Below are 21,450 nucleotides of genomic sequence, written 5' to 3'. Positions count from 1 at the left end.
TGCCCTGAGGAGAGCGATTGGGGCCATGTCGGCGGCGGCCGGAGGGTGGGAGGGCGGCGGGCAGGGCCCGGGCAGCGCGGCGGGGGCCGGCGGCAGCGGCCTCCTCAACCGCTTCGTGCAGCTACCGGGCAGGCCCCGCTTCACCGGTGAGTGGCAACCCCCGACCTCGGGTGTTGGGGGCCGGGGGCACCCCAAGGCGCTGAGGGGACGGGGACCCCATGGCTGGGGGGGTGACATCGGCCCCGCGGCTCTGGAGCATGCTGGGGGGATTTGGGGTACTCCATGGGTATGGGATGGGGAGGGGGTTCTGTGGGAAGGGCTGCAGTGTTCCCGGCCCAACAGGCCTGGGATATGGGGGTACAGTGAGAATGGGGGTGATTATCCCCTTATAAATGGGCGTAGGATGTTGAAGGGGACCCACAGGTTCGGGGGTGGAAGGGGGTTACCCCGTTCCTATGCCCCTAAAGGGTGGTGGTTCTTCCCTCCCTAACTCAGCAGTCTCCATGCAGATGGTGATGCTCCATATGCCCATGGATAAGGGAGGAGTGGGGACAGGGAACCTCACAGTCCCATTTGGGGTCAGCCCCATCACAGTCACCCTGAGATCCTGAATGGGATTGTATGAGCCTCTGGTGACATTTCCCCCCCGGTCCCAATATATCAGGTGTTTGGGGTGAGGGGTCCCCTCCGTTGGAGGGGTGATGCTGGGATGCTGGGTCCAGGCAAGCAGAGGGCCATTGAATGAGACATCAGCCCAGTCTTGTGCCCTAGGAAAGATGGTTCTTCCCCCTTTCCACCTTCCTTTTAGCAGTTTTGGTATGCTGGGGGGTTACCCCATGACTCTGGACCCCCAACTCCAAGAGCCCCCGGATATTAGGGGGAAGAAGTTGAGGTTACCCCCTAATCACAGCACTGGGGAGATCACCCCCTTCCCAAGAGCTTTGTGATATTGGAAGGGATATGAGGCACCCCATGGTGATGTGACTGGGGGAGTATCCAGTTGGTTTGGGGTCCCCTCACTTATCTCCACAGCACCCCAGTCCTCAAGGACCACATATTGCTGGGGGGGTGCCAGCCAGCATGGGGTTACCCAGGCTCAAGGCATCATTTTCTGCCCTGGACCCACCACTCAGATTCATCACTGGGGGATATGAAGTCCCTCACTGCCTGTAGGGTAGGAATGTCTGGAGCACCCACAGCAGCTGGGAAGGGGCTTTCAGACCAGTGTCTGTGTTTCTATCCATGTGGAGCCTGTCTCAAGCTGGATCTGCTGCAAGTATGAGCAAATCCCTTTGACTCTCCCACAAGGCTGCTGTGAATGTGCTGAGTGGCTCCACACCTTCTATTTTTGGGCAGATTCTCAGGCATGTTTCCTTCCTTCTGTAATAAAGGCCTTTTTTTGGAACACAGGATCTGATTATGTTCCTGAATTTAATCATTGGCTTGAGTGAACTGAGAGCGCATCCCCCTGGTACAGCTGTAATGATCCCACTTTTACCTCTGGATTGTGTGCCAGTGTGGAATACTGCACACAGGGGCAGATGCTGCAGCCCTGGTGACACGCTGCCCCCATTCAGCTCAGCCTTAGCACTTGAATCCAGCCTGAGCAAACCCAAAGCTGACTGTCCACCTTCCTGAAAAGCTTATTGATAGAAAAAAAAACATTTGAGCCAATTCCTGGAGTTTTCTCCCCATTTGACACCTGATAATGCCCTATTTCTAGAGCTCCAGCAGCAGCAGCAGCCTTTATGTAACCATTGAAACAGGGAGAGAGGAATGGGGTTTTTACCCCCCCTCCTTCCATTTCCTCCAGCCAGGTTTGCTTTCTTACCTTCCAGTTCTCTTCCAGAGTTTCCAGGAGCATTGCTTCATTTCCCCCCACCATCCAATGCCTTAGACTCTTTCCATAAGGAGCACTATCTCCTTTTAATCCCACTTTTATAAGAAATTACTGTTGCGAAAGCATGTGAAGAACTCGCAGCACGCTTTGGCATTGGATGTGTTTGCTACATGAATGCGTTTGCTACATCCCTATCTGGAGAGCTCTTTTTGCTCCTGTGTGTCATTTGAAGTAGATCTGAACTATCTCTTGGTTGAACACAAGAGCATACACATTGAATTAGGTGCTGCTCCTGTCACATTCTCCTTTTCCACCTACTTGCAGAACAGATTTTAGACCTTTGTCACCTTGTTCACTGTGGAGAATTTCATTTGCATGGAGAAATGACCACAAAAAAGTGAGCAGGCAGCAAGTGGGAGCTGGTGCCAGGGTTGTGCCGCTCCATTTGCTTTCTCAAGAGGAGCATTTCTCTTGAGGGTTTCTCCAGAGGGACATTTCTCAAGCAGCATCCGCAAACCATGACTTAACGGCTCAAAAAAAACCCAAACAATTTGTGGTTTTGCTTTGTCATGATGGGTGAAGATTCTTTATGCATCTAAAATCATACTTTGGGGAAAGAAAAGGGAAGAGCAATTTTTAGGTGTTTGTAAGCTTTGGAAAGACCAAAAATGTCAACTGTAGGTGGTGTATGGTTTATTCTTCTCATCCATGTCCACATTTAAACTTTCAGTGTTTTCAACAGACTGTTGTGGTTAAGAGAATAGAAATAATCTGAAGACCAAAATATATCTTTGCCTCTCCCATTTATGCCCTTGCCTGGAGCTATCACTTCCCAGTGTAGCAGTCACATTAAGAGGTTTTCTGTATAGAGAGGTTCAGGTTTTAAACCCCAGGCATCCCAAGTCCCTGTGTCCTGGTTGGAATCAAGCTGAAAGCCATTTGGTTGAAGAGCAATGTCCATGTGATGCCTTAATCTTACCTTAAGAGAAACCTGGACAGCCTGGAAGGGTGGGCAAGCAAGAGCAGGATGAAGTTGAACATGACATCCCAAGGGTATCCCAGTATGGACTGGGATCTGTGTGGTGTGGGGAGCAGCCTTGCTAAGAGGGACCTGGGGGTCCTGGTGGACAAAAGGTTGTGTGTGAGTCAGCAGCAAAGGCAAATTGGGTCCTGGGCTGCATCCACAGAGACATTACTGGCAGAGAGGGATGGAATCATCCTGATCTATCCAGTGTTTGTCAGGCTGCTCCTGGGATGCTGTATCCAGTTCTGGTCCCTACAAGTAAAGAAGAACAAGGGCAAACTGGAGAGGGTTCAGAGGACAGGTTGGTAGGAGAAGTGATTGAGAGCAGCCCTGAGGAGAAGGACTTGGGGGTGCTGAGCAATGAGAAACTCCCCATGACCCGGCTTCAGTGTGCACTTGAGCCCAGAACCCCGCTTTGTGCTGGGCTGCACTCACCAGAGCTTGAGCAAGCAGCTCAGGGTGGGGATCCTGCCCCTCTGTTCTGTTCTGAGACCCCACTTGCAGCACTGTGTGCAGTTCTGGTGTCCTCAGCATCAGAAGCACATGGAGCTGTTGGAGCAAGTCCAGAGGATGCCATTAGGATGATTGGGGCTGGAGCACCTCCCATATGGAGACAGGCTGATAACATTGGTGCTGTTGAGCCTGAAGAAGAGAAGCTGTGTGGAGACCTCAGAGCAGCTGTCAGTGTCTGAAGGGAGCTTCAAGGATGCTGGAGAGGGACTCTTCACCAGGGACTGGAGTGATAGGACAAGGGGTGATGGGTTCAAAGTGAAACAGGGAAAGTTCAGGTTGGAGATAAGGAAGAAGTTCTTCCCTGTGAGGGTGCTGAGGTGCTGGCACAGGGTGCCCAGAGAAGCTGTGGCTGCCCCATCCCTGGCAGTGTTCAAGGCCAGGTTGGACACAGGGGCTTGGAGCAAGCTGCTCTAGTGGAAGGTGTCCCTGCTTGTGGCAGGGGGCTGGAACTGGAGGAGCTTTAAGCTCCCTTCCAACCCAAACCATTCCGTGATTCTGTGATATGGTCGAAGGTCTGGAGAACCTGCCCTGTGAGGAGAGGCTGAATAAGTCTGGAGAAGAGAAGGCTCAGGTGGAACCTCATCATGATTTCCTAGCACTTAAAGGGTGGCCATAAAGAGGATGGAGGATCTCTCTTCACAAGGAGCCACATGGAAAAGGCAAGGAGCAATGGGTACATGTTCCACCAGGAAAGGTTTCGTCTCAATGTAAGAAAGACATTTTTTACAGTAGGAACAATCATTCACTGGAAGAGCCTCTCCAGGGACATGGTTCCCATCACTGGAGGGTTTCAAGATGCAACTGCACAAGGTGCTGAGTAATCTCATCTTGGCCTCCTTTCCCACAAGAGGATAGAGCAGATGAGTTTTCCAGGTCTCTTCTGACCTGGGCTGTCATATGGTTCTCATATCCAGAATTCCTTTCCTTATTTCCCTTTTAGATTTTCACAAACCACAACCAACCCAAACAACACTCAGTTTTAGTGGTGTGAAATCTGTAATATATCCATTTCTGTGGCAAGTGTTTCCTCTTTTGCTCTGGTTTCTCAGTAAAAACAGTTCACTCATAAGAACTCCTTATTTTATTCTCTGCACTGGATGTTCTCTCATGTTACAATCCCATTCCTGTTTCACTAATCATGAGAAATACAGCTGGATGCTTGTAGAAATGTTTGAAGTATGTGATTGCTACAAAGAGGTTTGAAACCAGAAGCTCCCAAGAAGCGGGATGCAGAGGCAGGATGAAGAAGCAGACCAGCTCTGGATGTTGATCCAGTCCTTAAGCCTCTCACAGCTGAATGTGAGAATGAACATTCTCCTTGATACACAGCTTTAGGGACTTCACATGTTTGAAAGGCTCTTGGCCAGTAGCCTGAGGGTTGTGTTTGGCATCTTTGGCTGGATCCTTTGGCTGTCCTTGGTGCTGGGCAGAGTCATCACTCAGGCATTGAGGGCCCAGGCTCAGCTGCTTTCTCTCTTGGGTGTTTTGGAAGGGAGCTGCGTGTTCTGGGGAGGCTGAACACAGCTGGAGGAACAAACAGGTTTTAAACCTTCTCCTTAGTGTTGCATTTACATCCTCCTTATCCAAACGTTTGTAAAGTACTCTGATTACATGAGCCAGTATGAGAAAGATGAAGCTTTGAAGACTGGAGTCAAAGTCAATATTGACTTGTCACATTCTCTGTCCTATGAGCTAGCAGCACTTTGGCTTGACCTAAATGTCCTTCAGAAGCCTTGCGGAAAGCATAAATGGAAAGGGAGATATTGAAACCTGCTCTTCCAGATGTTGAAAATACAGGTACCAGGGAAAATACACTGGTACCATCTTGAGAGAGCTTTAAGAAGCAGAGAAGAGGATGCACACATGCACCTTAGCTGTTCACCACTGGTTTGTTACTTTAGGAAGCAAGAGCCACTTTTGTGGCTTTTATTAGTTTTGAATCTGTAATTATTATGGAAGCAGAAGGAAGCAAAACACTGAGGCCAAAGCATCTTGCTGTAGGAGTCGAAATGTAAGAGACCTGCCCAAAATGAGTCTGCCCTGAATGAAGAACAACCTAGGAATCACAGTGAGAACTTGGCAACCATCACCCTTTCACTGTCTGTGTTGGATATAAGTGATCCTGGCTGGGTCATTTGGATATATCTGGTTCTTGTGCGTGTAAGTGATCAGAACCAGCTTATTTAACTATTTTGTAAAATCAAACCCTCCCCAGGACCTCACAGTGGGTTTTGTTGCGTTAACTGCTTGATCCTTTACTGATGACCTTCCTGTGGATATTGTGATTAAAATAGAGTGGGAAGAAAGGGAGGTTATAAAAAGCAGTGTTGGGGTTGTGTTTGAGGCTATACCTGGATATCTCTAGGTTATGCTCCAGGAATAAATAAACCCATGCTTTGTTCTGCATGGTCTGGAGGAGGAAAGAAGGGCTTGGTTTAAAACACTTTAGCATAGTCTTTAAATCTGAATTTGAGGTGCACATGAAATGGATTCTGTGAGACCCCACTTCGCAGCACTGTGTGCAGTTCTGGTGTCCCCAGCATCAGAAGGACATGGAGCTGTTGGAGCAAATCCAGAGGAGGCCAAGAGGATGATCAGGGGCTGAAGCACCTCCCGTATGGAGACAGGCTGAGAACACTGGGGCTGTTGAGCCTGGAGAAGAGAAGGCTGCATGGAGACCTCAGAGCAGCTTCCAGTGTCTGAAGGGGGCCTATGCTGGGGAGGGACTCTTTATTAGGGACTGTAGTGACAGGACAGGGGGTAACTGGTTAAAACTTAAACAGGGGAAGTTTAGATTGGATATAAGGAAGAAGTTCTTTACTGTGAGGGTGGTGAGGCACTGGAATGGGTTGCCCAGGGAAGTTGTGAATGCTCCATCCCTGGCGGTGTTCAAGGCCAGGTTGGGCAGAGCCATGGTTTAGTGTGAGGTGTCCCTGCCCATGGCAGGGGGGTTGGAGCTAGATGATCTTAAGGTCCTTTCCAACCCTAACTATTCTGTGATTCTATAACTTCAGGTAACCTGCTGATGCCAAGGAATCTTTGTGCTGTTTTGTTTTGTTACTCCTGGCTATTTATAGATTTCTGTTGCTGTCAAGGTCCCGGAGTTGGAATTTAATAAACTTTGAATCTTGTGTTAGTCAGAATAGGAGCAGTATTTATGAACCAGCAGGTGCAATCCAGCTTCGTCCTCCCCTTAAAGAGGGACATTTTGACACCACTGGTGTCTTGTTGGACACCATTCAGGACCATTCCATTTTCTCCTCCAAACTAAAGGGTTTCTGTACATTTTCTTAATGAACATCTTTGTTTTCTCCTCCGTCTCACCACAGACCTATTCTGGGTTCAAAGTATTTGGAGAGATAAGAAACAGATGCCTCATGCATTGGTTGCTGTGCTGGATCACATCAGGAACAGATACTCATGTCACCTTTTTGCTTACTATCCTTTCTAATGATACCTCTTGCAGGAAAGGTGTTCCACTAGGAATCCACTTAAACAAAGTCAGTTTGGGACATCCCATCAGCTCCCTCTGAAGTCACCCTATGAATCACCTAAAAAGGGTGTTAACAGGTCAGTGCATAGTCAGCGAGCAGGTTTCTATAGGATAGCTTAGTCCTGAATTAGGTCCTGCCTTAGTTATGTCCCTGTTGTGATGTTTCAACTTCATTCTGTTTGTGGAGCTTCTTATTCTCTGCAAGTTTTATTGTTCCCACTTTGGCCCTCAGGACCAAGGAAAAGGAGTCTCCTTGTGAAATCACCTTCCTATCCTTCCTTTCTGCTTTGCTCTGGAGTCTTGAACTGGGATAACAAGTGCTTTCCAGATTATATCCATCCACTTGAAAGCCATTTTCTGTAACTGGCTTCATGACCAGATCTGTCTTGACACTGTGCTGCTGCTTTCCATGTCTGGCATCAGGGAATTCATAACAGGGCCTGTGACCTACAGCTTTTCATGGTGACAGAGCCTTGCTGTGCTTTACTTAGTGTTGGGCACATCTTCAATCTGTGGCAGAATCAGCTCCTGGGGAGCTGGGCTTTGGTAACTCAAGGAGGAAGTTAGCAAGCCCTTGGGTGTTTCCCTCTTCCTGCCCCATCTGAAGTTTGCACTTGTGTAATAGGCTCATTGCACACCAGTAATCCTCAAGCACAAACTGATCCAAAACTTGGATGAAGAATTTCAGTAGGAGATGTGAATCATCTGATAAAACATCATTAAATGGAAAGGCAGCCCTTCCTTGGAGGGCAGGTAACAGAGCTTGTCTGCTGAAGAAATCAATCTGAATTAAATAGGTTCAGCTTTTGCAGGTGTCTTCTTTAAGAACACAGAACTGAGGAATCTTTTTCTAAGACTTTGTTCTAAAGTGAATTAGAATCATAGAACAGTTTGTGTTGGAAGGGACCTTAAAGTTCATCCAGTTCCAAACCCCTGCCACAGGCAGGGACACCTCCCACTAGAGCAGCTTGCTCCAAGCCCCTGTGGCCAACCTGGCCTTGAACACTGCCAGGGATGGGGCAGCCACAGCTTCTCTGGGCACCCTGCGCCAGCGCCTCAGCACCCTCACAGGGAAGAGCTTCTGCCTTATCTCCAACCTGAACTTCCCCTGTTTCACTTTGAGCCCATCACCCCTTGTCCTGTCATTACACTCCCTAATGAAGAGTCCCTCTCCAGCATCCCTGTAGCCCCCTTCAGACACTGGAAGCTGCTCTGAGGTCTCCACGCAGCTTCTCTTCTCCAGGCTGAACATCCCCAATGTTCTCAGCCTGTCTTCATACGGGAGGTGCTTCAGCCCCTGAGCATCCTTGTAGCCTCCTCCGGACTTTCTCCAACAGCTCCATGTCCTTCTGATGTTGAGGACACCAGAATTGCACACAGTGCTGCAAAAGAGGGGTCTCACCAAAGCAGAATGGAGGGGCAGTTAAGATCACTTCAATTCTTAATAGAAGAGTTTAGTGACAATTTAACTTGGTTTAACATTGTCCATTGCTTGCTTAGGTGACTCAGAAGATGTACTAAACTTTTTTCCCTGTTTAATGAGTAGATAAGTCATCTTCTCTGAGCCTCTGCAAGTGGGAGGATCTAGTCCAGTGAGATGAAGGGGACACTGACTGAAGAATGAAACTTAAATCCAGCAAGCTGGGAAACCTTTGGAGGGAAGTCAGTCCTTCATGTGGAGCATGGGTTGAGCAAACAAAGCTTGAATAGATCAAAGAATGTATTATTCTTGAGAAGAGCAAAAGGAAATTGGTTGTGTTTGTAGCAACAGGGGCTTTGGTTGGCCTTTCCAGTTCTTCTTTCCCTGGGAGTCACCACCATGTAGCAAGCACAGCAGGAGGAAACATTCTGGCTGCTGCCATCCCCAGTTTGATGCTCAACGCTGAAGACAGTGGATTTCCCCTGAGTTGTGAACTCATGGCCAGGGACAGGCCAGGATCTATGGCTTCTGACAAAGTTACTGAGTGAGTGGTTAGTGGACTTCGTTCCTGTACTGCACAGAGTTCTTGGGTTTGATGGGAATAGACAGGGAAGTAGTGGCAGATGTGGTTTGCAGCAGGAATGCTGCAGGGGAAGGATGGGCCTTTCAGACTATCTCAGCTGGGTACTTGGAATTACCTGGTTGACAGCAGCTCCAGCTTCTGATGCCCTTTCTGTGTCTTCAAAATATCTTCCAAAAAGCATCTTTTAAAGACAGGAGATGCATTTGCAGGTAAATGGAAAGAGGTGAAACCAGTTGGGATGTCTGTGGGCTTAATGTACCTGTCTTGCTATCTCAAGGACCTGCAAGCATCAAACATTGATCCCTTTCCGTTGAAACTTCAGTGTTCTGGAGCTTTATGGCAAAGTCCCTCTGATTCTGGGAGGTGAATGGCAGGGAAGGTCTCCTTGGTTTTGTTCTTTAATCTATTTTCTTTGAATTATGCCTCTTCCTTTTCAGTCTGTTGGCATTATATAGAACTCAGCCTTATTTATGTTGGGCACTTCTAAGGTTAGGCTGGACGAGATGCTGGGACATCTAGTCTAGACTCTGCTTTTGCCAAGAAAGGTTGGACCAGATGATCCTTGAGGTCTTTTCCAACCTGGGATTCCTTGAGTTTATGATTATTCTCTTCTCTTCCATCTGGGATATTCTCATGGCAAGGGTTATAACTAGAGGGAAATAGGATCTATAGTTGATGTAACATTTGAACTCCTCATTCCCTGTCACCTTTTAAATTCAGTGAGTGACTGAATTAAATCCTCACTCCCCTGCAAAACATGTACATCAGTGCTCCTAATCCTTGCTGGAATTAAGCTCCTGTTCCAGTTCTTCCAAGTCTTCTCTTTGAGACCTTCGAGGCAAACATAGAAGAAGAAACAAGGAGGAGGAGCTGCCTGTGGCCAAGTGTAGACACGTGAGATCCTCTATAGGCTGCAGAGAGGCATGGGCGCTTCTCAAACACAGTTTTGTTTGCAGATCCTCAACATCAGATGAATTCCCCTCTTGAAGCATCTCCAATTTCAAGAGTCTGAAGGATCACCTTGACTGTAAATACCTTTATTGTCAATGTATTCACTTCAAACTGAATCCATCTCTTTGGATAGCTTCAGAGTTTCGAATAAAGAAGTTCCAAAGGGATGGATGTTTCTCTTTCCAGTTGTGAATCACCTCTAAAGCACGTAATGTTTGTTTAATAGTTTAGGCCAGTAGCTTCCTGGCTGCCGCTATGAGTACATGTAACACCCACCCTTTCTGTGCTGCAGTGTCCATGCCACACCATGTGTCTGATGGCACTGCTCTGTCTCAGTAGCCAGGCCAAAGACTCCAGATTTTTCCACTAATTCCTAAACTTTCTTGCCCTCTCTTTCAGCCAGTGCTAATTTTCTAATGTGGGAATTGCTGCAAGACACAATTATTACTGGAAACAACCCAAATCTGTCAAAACAGGCACAAGGACTTTGTCTGAACCCTGCAGAGCAGCTGAATTCTGGACAAGAGTTGGGGCTTAAAGCAGCAAATGGGGAACATGATGAAGCAAAGCTGTTTGTGCTGAGTTAAAGTTTATTACTGAGTCTGGACAAAGCATTTATTTCACCTTTGCTGTAGGAAAGATTCTTGATGCCTTGTTCATTGTTGTCTGATTTGTTGCTGAGAATTGTAACAGCCTCTAAGAAGCAAACATGGGTCCTACTTTGATGTTTCTCTGGGTCCTGTTCCATCCTAGAAGTGTGTAAAAGAGCTGTGGGAGCAATTGGGTGGTGAAGATCTCTGGTTTGTTTGGGTGAAGAGTCTTCCATGAACTTCTTTTGATGGTTCAGGGCCAAGTTGGATGGGGCTTGGAGCAACCTGCTCTAGTGGAAGTTACCCCTGCCCATGGCAGGGGGTTGGAACTGGATGAGCTTTAAGGTCCCTTCTAACACGAACCAGCCTCGGATACGATTTTGGGGGGTTTCTCTTTACTGTCAACTGAACCAAAGCAGGTCTTGAGGTGCCACAAGCAGAGGATGTGCTTGAGGGAGTGATGGTTACGCACTGAAGTTGTACAGCTCGGGGGACTATTATGTATTCTCAAGATGAAGCTTGGAGTTACTCTCACCATAATACTTGTATTGCATAGAAAACATGATTTTTGAAACTTCCCTGTTTTCTACACTTGTCTCAGACCAGCTTCTTTGTTCGGGACCTGATAATTTTCTGTTCCTTTCATCTTTTTAATTCCTTATGTGGACCTGTATCTTGTAGGAAAACATCCATGTCTGACACTCTGCTTGGCTCTTGCTGTGCATCGAACTTGAGCAAGCTTGGAATTGCTTTTGGATCAATTGCTGTTCTCCGACAAGAATATTGCTCTGTAGGTTCTCCTGGGATGAATCAGTCTTTTATTGTCTATTCCAGTTGAGTCCTGAGCCTGTCCTCCCTGCTTTTATTCCCATTGGCTTATAGTAAAGAGGGTGGGCAGCCCTTTTGGGAAGGGCTGTGTCTGCCTGTAGTGAAGCATCTGTAGGATCTTAGATGGGTTCCCTCTATGCATCCTCCCAGTGAAAGTGCCTTTGTCTACGAGCAGATTTTCATCATGGAATGGTTTGTGTTGGAAGGGACCTTAAAGCTCATCCAGTTCCAGCCCCCTACCGTGGGCAGGGACACCTTCCACTAGAGCAGCTTGCTCCCAGCCCCTGTGTCCAACCTGGCCTTGAACACTGCCAGGGATGGGGCAGCCACAGCTTCTCTGGGCACCCTGTGCCAGTGCCTCAGCACCCTCATAGGGAAGAGCTTCTGCCTAAGAGCTCATCTCAGTCTCCCCTCTGGCAGGTTAAAGCCATTCCCCTTCTCCTTTCCCTACAGGCCCTTGTCCCAAGCCCCTCTCCAGCTTTCCTGCAGCCCCTTTAGGCACTGGAGCTGCTCTAAGGTCTCCCCTTCAGGAGCCTTCTCTTCTCCAGGCTGACCCAGCCCAGCTCTCTCAGCCTGGCTCCAGAGCAGAGCTGCTCCAGCCCTTGCAGCATCTCCGTGGCCTCCTCTGCACTCGCTCCAACAGTTCCACGTCCCTCTTGTGCTGTTGTCCCAGATACTTGCTGTATCAGACCTGTGTTGCTTAATGTTTAGGTAGCTGAAGGGTGTCCAAGGTGAAAGAGCCTACTTGAGATACAAGGTGCCAGGAGCAAACGAGAAGAAACTAAGAGCAGGTTTTTGTAGGAGGGCAGAGCAAATCATTACTTTTCTTCTTTATTCCCATCTGGCAGCTCAAATATAAACATTTTGGAACTGTTTCCTAAGTGAAATCTGCCACAGATTGTGGCAGAAGGGGAATTTGTAAGATAGCTCATAAATTGGTCTCATGGAAGGCTTGTTGTGCATCACCCTGCAGGCAGGTCTCTAGGCTGCTGTGGTCCAGGGGCTGGAGACATGAATGAGATGGCGACATAGAATCACAGAATGGTTTGAGTTGGAAAGGACTTTAAGGTCATCCAGTTCCAGCCCCCTGCCATGGGCAGGGATGCCTCACACTAGACCATGCCACCCAAGGCTCTACTTGGAGAAGTGGATCTGTCACTACAGAGCTGTGTCCTCCTGGCTGCAGATGTGCTTCCCTGTGGCTAAACACCAGACACTCTTGTTGGAGGACCACCAGAGAGCTGGAATTGCTCTGTTCTGGAGCCAGGCTGAGAGAGCTTGGCAGGTTCCGCCTGGAGAAGAGAAGGCTCCTAAAGGGGAGACCTTAGAGCAGCTCCCAGTGCCTGTAAGAGCCACTAGCTGATGTATTCCTGACCCTCACATGCAAGCTCAGCTCCCCTGCTGTCCATTTGTGGAAGATCTTTCAACTTCTTGTTTTGTTGTAGGCAACAGATCTCCACCAGCAAGAAGTGGCCATCGTTGTGTGGCGGATAATGCCAACTTGTATGTGTTTGGAGGCTACAACCCTGACTACGAGGAGTCTGGAGGGCCAGAGAATGAGGACTACCCCCTCTTCAGGGAACTCTGGCGGTACAACTTTGCTACAGACACCTGGCACCAGATGAGCACTGAAGGCTACATGCCCAGGGAACTGGCCTCCATGTCACGTACGTATGGAAACTCAATTCCTGTGCACCCTCTCCTGAAGCTATTTTAATCGGTGTCCCTTGTGGAATGCAAAACTGGGCAATCTGGATCCTATTTCCAGCTGTAGGCCTTGAGTTTGGGTTGCTTTTGTGATTTTTCTTTCCCCCTTTGCTCAGGTTAAGGCAAAGAATTTCAAATGCAAGAGGTTGTCCTCAGGTATTTAACAGTTGCGTTGCACCTGCACCTCCAGCAGGTTGATGCTCAGTGCACTCAGACATCCCAGAGCATCCCAAAATAGATCTCTTTGTTCACTACCCATTTTTAAAAGTAGGCCTTTGGTTTCCATGGTTTTAGGTTGCTTTCTTTCTCCTTTAGGGCATTTCAAAGCCATAAATGCAGAGTGTGAATTGTAGGGTATTGAACAATACTGAACTCTCTGTTGTCTCCAGAGCAGTCTTGTTCTGTTTCACTGCATCTCACAGCAACGACTCTCACTGCTCTGTCTCTTTCCCCTAGTTGTGCTTCATGGCAACAACCTGCTGGTGTTTGGGGGTACTGGGATCCCCTTTGGGGAGAGCAATGGCAACGACGTCCATGTCTGCAATGTCAAGTACAAAAGATGGGCTCTACTCAGCTGCCGAGGAAAGAAACCAAATCGAATCTATGGGCAGGTATGAAGGACAGAGCCTTGTGAGGCACTTTGTGCCTGTGTACACTGGGCTGTGTGCCACAGAGCACAGAGCTGTCTTCTCTGCTAGTTGTTCTCTGTGTATGTAAATACAGGCAGGTTCACTCATAAATAGAGCAGCCTTGGTTCTTTAGGTTTTCAAAGGAGTAGTTTTCTTGTAGTTAGAAAAGCCAGAATTTGTTCACTAGCTGCCAGATGCAGTTGAATGCAAAAGTATGCCTGATTTAAGAAATGGTTCTAGAGTTCTAGGTAGGTTCTAGAGTTGCGCTGCAGCCTCCTTAAAGCCTTTAAAACTCAAATTATAAATGAAAACAGTGGCCAGTAGATCTTATTTGTAATAGAATAACAACTTTGAGGACTTTCCATAATATCCTGGGTAAACATGATGTACAAAACAACAGATTGACTCTCACAGGAGGCTGCTACCTTTTGCTGTGCTTTCCAATAATACTCCCAATGTACTTGTGGTGCAGACATTTATAACCCATCTAATGTCTCCTTCAGATGCGTACCAGATGGTTGGATAAAGAAAGCAGCATTCCCTTTTCTCAGTTCAGCTTGAGCTGGCGTTGGGCAAACAGGTAGGTGGGAGCAGAATGTCTCTGCTTCCACCTTGGACTGCACCAGGGAATGGTGCCTTCACAGTTTCGGTAGGGTAATAGTCCTGTGTGCTTTCCAATTGCACACTCTCTCTGTTGTTGAGTCTGAATTGCCCACTGTGGGGTTTCCCCTGTTACCCTTAATGCCACTGGCTATCTGGTAGGTGTTTTATAAGAATCTCTGTAACAGTATCTATATAAGGTCAGCATGGAAGAGATTTAGGGTTAACTGTGCTTTGGGTTTAGCTCCTGAGAGCCCCTGCTGCACTGATCTGCCTTGTGTGATGCCTAAAACTCAGCAGCTCCACTTCTAGGTCTTCATCTTGTGATCACGGAGTTAACTTTCTACTCTTACAAACACCTCCTGCCCCCCATCTGTTGTATATCATCTTTGTTTGCTCTTCATGTTGCTCACTTTGTGAACTGTAGGTAGAGATTTTCAGGCAGTGTCTTGCTCTGGGAGGGCAGGAACCCTCTCTCAGACGCAGGATGTCACGTGTCCTTTCTAACTGGTTTCTCTCTGTTACCTGCCAGGCCATGGCCATCATCAATGGTTGTCTCTATGTGTTTGGAGGAACAACTGGTTATATTTACAGCACTGACCTCCATAAGCTTGACCTCAACACTAGAGAGTGGATCCAGCTGAAACCAAACAACATGTCCTGTGACATGCCAGAGGAGAGGTGAGAAGCTGGGCAGTCTCAAAGAGCTTTTGCACTGGGGACTCACCACCTTTACTGGGAGTGAGAGGCTGAGAACACACAGGCAGGGTGCTCTTAGAGCAGTGTTTTTGGCTGTGAACCTGCCACAGCCAGTGCTCCAGCAGTCTGGTGTGCAAGGGGATGTGAAGCCTTTGCCAGGATGCTGATTTGGACTTTGTGGTGCCAGAACAGAGCTGGGGACCTGCAGCAGCTGGTGAGTGCTGAGGAAGGGAAGAGGTTCCAGTTGCTCCTTGTCCCTTGTCCTGTTCTGTACCAAGGCGTGGAGGAAGGAGGGCAGGGAGACCAATCTGTGACCATCTTAGGTTGGAATATTGATGGTTATCATGGTGCTCCATAAATCGTTGTATTTAAGTTCTGTGGTGCTCTGCTCTCAGAAGATGCCTTTCAGGCTTGTGGGGTGCAGCTTAGATTGCTCCTGAAAGCTGCCATATCTGAATGCTCTCAACCTGAGGGGCTGATGCAGCATGGCCAGGCTTGGGGTGTCTGCTTAAACCACTACAATGTAATGGTATTTTACAGAAGGCTTTTGTTGTTGCACTGACTGCTTGTGCTGCAAAGTCCTTTTTGATACTTCCAGGTACAGACATGAAATAGCCCACGATGGTCAACGGATTTATATCCTGGGAGGTGGAACTTCCTGGACAGCTTATTCCTTAGATAAGGTAATCAGCTTCATTTTGCACATCTGTTATCAAAGATTCTCCTTTTAAAACATTTAGGACATCTTTCTAAATGTTGTACTTGTGCCAAAACAGGAAAGTGCAAATACCTAAAGGTGGGCCTGCAGGAAAGCTGGAGAGGGGCTTTGGACAAGGACCTGTAGGGACAGGCCAAGGGGAATGGCTTTAACCTGCCAGAGGGGAGACTGAGATGAGCTCTTAGGCAGAAGCTCTTCCCTGTGAGGGTGCTGAGGCGCTGGCACAGGGTGCCCAGAGAAGCTGTGACTGCCCCATCCCTGGCAGTGTTCAAGGCCAGGTTGGACACAGGGCTTGGGGCAAGCTGCTCTAGTGGAAGGTGTCCCTGCCAGTGGCAGGGGGTTGGAGCTGGAGGAGCTTTAAGGTCCCTTCAACCCAAACCATTCCATGATTCTAAAATGAAGAAATTCCTTGTTCATATATTGATATGGTGACTCTTTTCTTCTCTTCCCCCTTAACTGTAAGCTTTAATTTCCTTTCTTGTGGTACACGTTTCTCTCTGATACAACTTGGGGAGGGAAGAACAAAATCATCTTGAGCACCAAAATGATAAATGAGGACACTTCAAATAGTGCTCTGCTTCCAAATAAGCTGAAACTGCAGCAGGGAAATGACTTTTTATCTCTCCATTTTCTGCATTTCTTTTCTCCTTACGTGCAGTATGAACTAGGCACTTCTAAACACTTCTGAGAACTGGAGGGCGTGGGTTTAATGTCTTCAGGTTTTAGAAGCACTGTTCTTTTTCTTCAGCTGTAGGGCTCAAATAGCAAAGCCTGAGATGAAAACTTTAGGAAGCTGCTATTCTTTGAAGGTGATTTTATACCTGCTTAGTCACTGGCTGAGATTAGCTATTTTTGGTTTTACACTTAACGAGAAAGAGGTGGTATTTATAGTGGCTTCCTGGGTCAGAGCCTGAAACTGCGTCATCGGCGTGATGGGAGGGCCAGGAGGAACTAATGGCTCCTCTTTATCTCTTCAGATCCATGCCTACAACATTGAAACCAACACCTGGGAGGAAATTGCCACAAAACCTCATGAAAAAGTTGGTGAGTCTGGAATTTCCCCCTGGAATTTCCCTTAGAGAGTGGCCAAGATGCTTGAAGATGCAGTTTTTTGGCAGGCTAAAAGCCTTCTTCATAACCTTGTTGTACAGCGTGTGACAGCACTGGCTTCAAGGTCCTGCTTGTTTAGAGCTTAAACCCATCTGAAGCATATTTAGCAGCCTGGCTTCTCTCCCTCCCTGGCTGGGAAGGATGACAGTGGCTGGCTCTCCTCCCAGAAGAAGATACACATCACCTCTGCTCCCTCTGAGGGACCACATGCTGGCCTGGGTAGCAGTAAGGGTTTCCCTGGAACCTTGGCTGCTGCTTTCACCAGGCCAGAGCTGAGAGCTGGAGTCTGTGGGGAATGAGATTCCAGCACATTTCCTCCTTCTCTGGAGAGCAAGTAGGAGTCAAACCTGAAACAGCAGTTGCTCAATTAGAAATGTTACACCTGGGATTGTAGGAAGAAGCCCCTTATAAAGGAAGCAAGTGCCTCCTATCCATGACTATGTGTTGAAATATAATCACCAGTTTGCCCAAGCACTTTAAAGCAACTATAACAGATTTTTCTCTTCATTCTCCTCAGGCTTCCCAGCAGCCAGAAGATGCCATAGCTGTGTTCAGATCAAAAATGGTAAGAGCTACCTTGAGTATTGGTGTGTCTTAGACAACCTAGCAATGAGAACCTCATCCTTCTAGCCTGAGAGCTGCTGGCCTCCAGCACACATTTGGGACTACTGCAGGGCACATGTGTCTTTTCTGGAAGAGGATTTCTTTCTCATTAACAGGCCTTAAGCTGCCCAGTTGGCACCACTCTGCTTCCCAGGAAAGTGCTGGAGCCACCATCCCTGCAAGCGTTCACACACCATGTAGCTCAGGCCCTCAGTGCCAGGGGTTAGTGGTGGCCTTGTCAGTGCTGGGGAATGCTTGGATTTGATGCTCTTAAAGGTCTTTTCCAACCTGGCTGATCCCTTGATTCTATGAGGGATCTTGCTGCTGTAGGTGAATTTACTTCTGCCCTGAACAGTCACTTCCTGGAATTCTGTGGTATTTTATGCAACATCTAAAGCTCATATGGCCACCTCAGTGTAAAATACCACGTATTAGCCATGAGTATCCGTGGTGCTTTGCAACTTACTGGTTACAAGCTCCTGAACAGGTATGAATGATGCTACTGCTACAGCTTGAGGGCTGTATAGTCTTTACTGAAAGTCAAAGTGAGGCCAAGTCCTGGAATCCAAGTTCTGAGATGAGATTGTTCAGGGATGATCTTAAGGTCCTTTCCAACCCTAACTATTCTGTGATTCTGTCTTTACTGTGGGGGTGGTGAGGCACTGGAATGAGTTGCCCAGGGAAGTTGTGAATGCTCCATCCCTGGCGGTGTTTAAGGCCAGGTTGGATTGAGCCTTGGGTGACATGGTTTAGTGTGAGGTGTCCCTGCCCATGGTAGAGGGGGTTGGAACTGGATGATCTTAAGATCCTTTCCAACCCTAACTATTCTATGATTCTATGATTTCTCCTGATCAATGTCAGAAGATAGAGAAGGCTCCAGGGAGACTTTAAAGCAGCTCCAGTGCCTAAAGGAGCTACAGGAAAGCTGGAGAGGGGCTTTGGACAAGGGCCTGTAGGGCCAGGCCAAGGGGAATGGCTTTAACCTGCCAGAGGGGAGACTGAGATGAGCTCTTAGGCAGAAGCTCTTCCCTGTGAGGGTGCTGAGGTGCTGGCACAGGGTGCCCAGAGAAGCTGTGGCTGCCCCATCCCTGGCAGTGTTCAAGGCCAGGCTGGACACAGGGACTTGGAGCAAGCTGCTCTAGTGGAAGGTGTCCCTGCCTGTGGCAGGGGTTGGAACTTTAAGGTCCCTTCCAACCCAAACCAGGCTGGGATTCTGTAAGTGGCTTCTGTGCTGGGACCAGTTTGGGAGGTTCTGAGATCTTCTGTTGAGGTAGAACAATTGTTGATCCTAAAACTCCTCTGGAAAAGTGATCACTGACTTAGTCCCAGCATGTTCTGCAGTTACTGCACCAAGGATGGCTGGGTCTGTAAGCACTTTGGCTTTCCTCTCTTACAGATGTGTTTGTTTGTGGAGGCTACAATGGAGAAGCGATTCTGGGAGACGTTTGGAAGTTGAATCTACAAACTTTCCAGTGGGTCAAGCTGCCGGCTGCCATGCCAGAGCCAGTGTATTTTCACTGTGCTGCTGTCACACCAGTAAGTGACTCATTTGTTTCCTACGAATCTGAAGTTCAAACTATTCATCCAACCACTGTGACGTTTGTGTGGGCTGCAGATAGAGCTGAAGCAGGGTTACCAAGGAGGTGACCTCCACTTTAGGAGCTAAAGGCTTGTGTGAGGTCACTGCATTGACTGCTTTTACTCCTGCTGCTGTTTGAAGAGCTGGAACACGCAGTATGTTCTGCTCTCTAAAAGCAGTGATGCATTTTAGCTTTTAAACTGTATCGGCTCTGAGGACTAATTCCATGTATGAGTAGCAGTTCCTGTTTGTAGAAGGAAAAAGGACAAATAGTGCCCTAAGTAAACTGGTTTTGCTTACTGAGAACAGCCTGAGGTGAAGGATTACAGGTGAGTAGCTCTCTTTGGAAGACACTGCTAACAAAATATAGGTTAGTATAGGAAGTATTTATATATATAACAAAGTATAGGAAGGTATTGCCAGAGCTGTTTGTGTTAACCAGAAGCTTAGAAACCTGTGACTGATAGGCTGCAGGCAGCAAGAAAGACATTTAGCTGTGATTTCAGCTCATCATCACCTTAGGGCAGTGGGTGAGGGCAGAAATCAGGTTCTTTGGTTGTAAGTGCAGGTTTCACCTCATTTGGATATAGCTATAAATGCAGCTTCTTGGGAAACTGGTCTGATCAAGGTGTTTCCCAAGCAGGGAACTGCAGGTGGGTGCCTGGAATGCCCTTTGTTTTCCTGTATATTGAAGAAATGCCACTCACAAAATAGGTTAGCAGCTGAGCTTCTCCCATTTCCCGTGTCACTCCTGTGCTGAGGTAGCAGAGGGAATGCAGCATATGTATGGTGGGGGTTTAGTTTAAAAGAGCACATTCTTTTTAGCTGAAACCCAAGCATGGTTCCATACTAATTTATTAATGCTTTGCCCAACTCTTAAAATGTATTTTTGGGGGTAGAATTCACCTAAATATGGAGCAGAGCTCTCAGAATAGCAGATCCATGCTTTGGGATGAGCCCTTCAGCACTGATTCCTCCCCTTGGCTATGAGAGGAGCACGACTGGCTCAGGCAGTGACATTTCTATGTGCACACAGAGGTGTGTGAGCTGAATCTCACTGTGATTTAACCATCTGGGAATCTGGAGAGCTAAATCCTGCTTTTCTTACCTGTGTTACCCCTCAGCACCTTCTGTGCCCTGTGTAACTCCCTCTTTTCCCACCTAGGCTGGCTGCATGTACGTTCATGGAGGGGTGGTCAACATCCATGAGAACAAACGAACTGGCTCTCTGTTTAAAATGTGGCTGGTGGTGCCCAGCCTGCTGGAACTGTCCTGGGAGAAGCTCCTGGAATACTTCCCTCACTTAGCAATCCTCTCCAGATCTCAGCTTTTGCACCTTGGACTGACACAGGGACTTGTTGAGCGACTAAAATAAGACCAGCTCGTGCTTCCGTCCAAGACATACTACGTTCCAGAAGCCCCCTTCCCACCTCCCCTTATTTATGGATACCATGGATGGTCTTGCTAAGAACATGGAGGAACCTGCTCAGCGCCTTATTCAGCAACTACATCGATGCCTTCCTAGAGATTGTTACTTTCAGTTGTTGAAAAGCCACTTTTTATTTATGGATCTCTAAATTACACCATTAATCCAAAAAACTGTTCTCTGGTACTGTTTCATAACATCCAGCCGTCAATCTGGTGTCAGCACATGCTTGCAATTAAACTGGGGAGGGTGGGAGCTTTGGGAATGTCCAAGCCCATGCTTACATGTGGTGCACTTTTATTTCCACAGGCTGTATCTAACAGAGGATGCTCAGTGTAGAGCAACAGCCACCCTGTTCTTTTGCTTTGGAGAACACTCATCCCCTGCCACCCAGCTGAACTCTCTAAACCCAAGAGCTCCTGCTTTTGAAGGCTTTGCATGTGTTCCATGGGCATGTTCCCATCTCTTGGAGCTTCAGAAGACAGCTGGAACGTCGCATGGGGCAGCGAGTGAAGCTTTGCCTGTGCAGCTTTTCCAGTGCAGTGACTTGAACCACCCCCTGTCTGTGTGTTCCTCACCTATTCATGTGGAAATGTTTGCTTGGAAGACTGCTTAAAAGTTGCCACTTCCTGGACTATTGTGTAGTTTACTCAGGGTGCTGAGGGGAGGGAAAGGTTTGTGCTGAAGCTGTTTTAACTCTTGCTGCTCATCTTGCAACAGCAAAAACTCACCCTGGAGCTGTCAGAGCTCGCTTTTAACCTGCAGCACATCAGACCCAGTGCCTGGGTGTGAGCTTTGTGTTTTCCTTCCTCCCATATAGCACATGTTGGCCTTTTTCTACTCGGCTTCATGTTCCCCTGGGGTGGGGATGTTATTGCTGTGTGTGGTTTTAACCAAGGTTCCCAGGTGGCTTCCTGGAAGCTCATGGATTGCTTATCCCAGGAAACACAGCATCAAAAGAAGGGGAGAGGGAAGATCTCTCCCTCTTGCTGTAAGCAGTGGTCATGGCCACACAGGCAGGAGGCTGGCCCCTGTGTTGCTGTGCTCCATATACAGTGATGTTGGCTCTGTAGCCCACACTAATGGCTGTTGGAGCAGCTCCACCTGGCTGGCATCACATTTGTGCAAAGTCCTTTT

The 21,450-nt window shown here is 47.8% G+C and overlaps 1 protein-coding gene across 1 annotated transcript; it reads left to right on the top strand.

The window, feature by feature from the left end:
- Nucleotides 1-3: 3 nt before the first annotated feature.
- KLHDC10 (kelch domain containing 10) lies at nucleotides 4-20,613 on the top strand. The gene is made up of 9 exons (XM_057425471.1): nucleotides 4-146; nucleotides 12,688-12,909; nucleotides 13,406-13,560; nucleotides 14,711-14,859; nucleotides 15,476-15,560; nucleotides 16,573-16,639; nucleotides 17,223-17,270; nucleotides 18,705-18,844; nucleotides 20,053-20,613. Exons 1-9 carry the CDS (start codon nucleotides 26-28, stop codon nucleotides 20,260-20,262), a joined length of 1,197 nt encoding a protein of 398 aa, XP_057281454.1. The 5' UTR covers nucleotides 4-25; the 3' UTR covers nucleotides 20,263-20,613.
- The last annotated feature ends 837 nt before the right edge of the window (nucleotides 20,614-21,450 follow it).

This window comes from Pezoporus wallicus, unplaced genomic scaffold, assembly GCF_028554395.1.
Source record: "Pezoporus wallicus isolate ANWC-B61680 ecotype Strahan unplaced genomic scaffold, APGP_CSIRO_Pwel_v1 contig_4722, whole genome shotgun sequence".
Taxonomy (NCBI): Eukaryota; Metazoa; Chordata; class Aves; order Psittaciformes; family Psittacidae; genus Pezoporus; species Pezoporus wallicus.
Note: the sequence above shows the minus strand (reverse complement) of the source record. Positions and strands in the feature narration are given on the sequence as shown.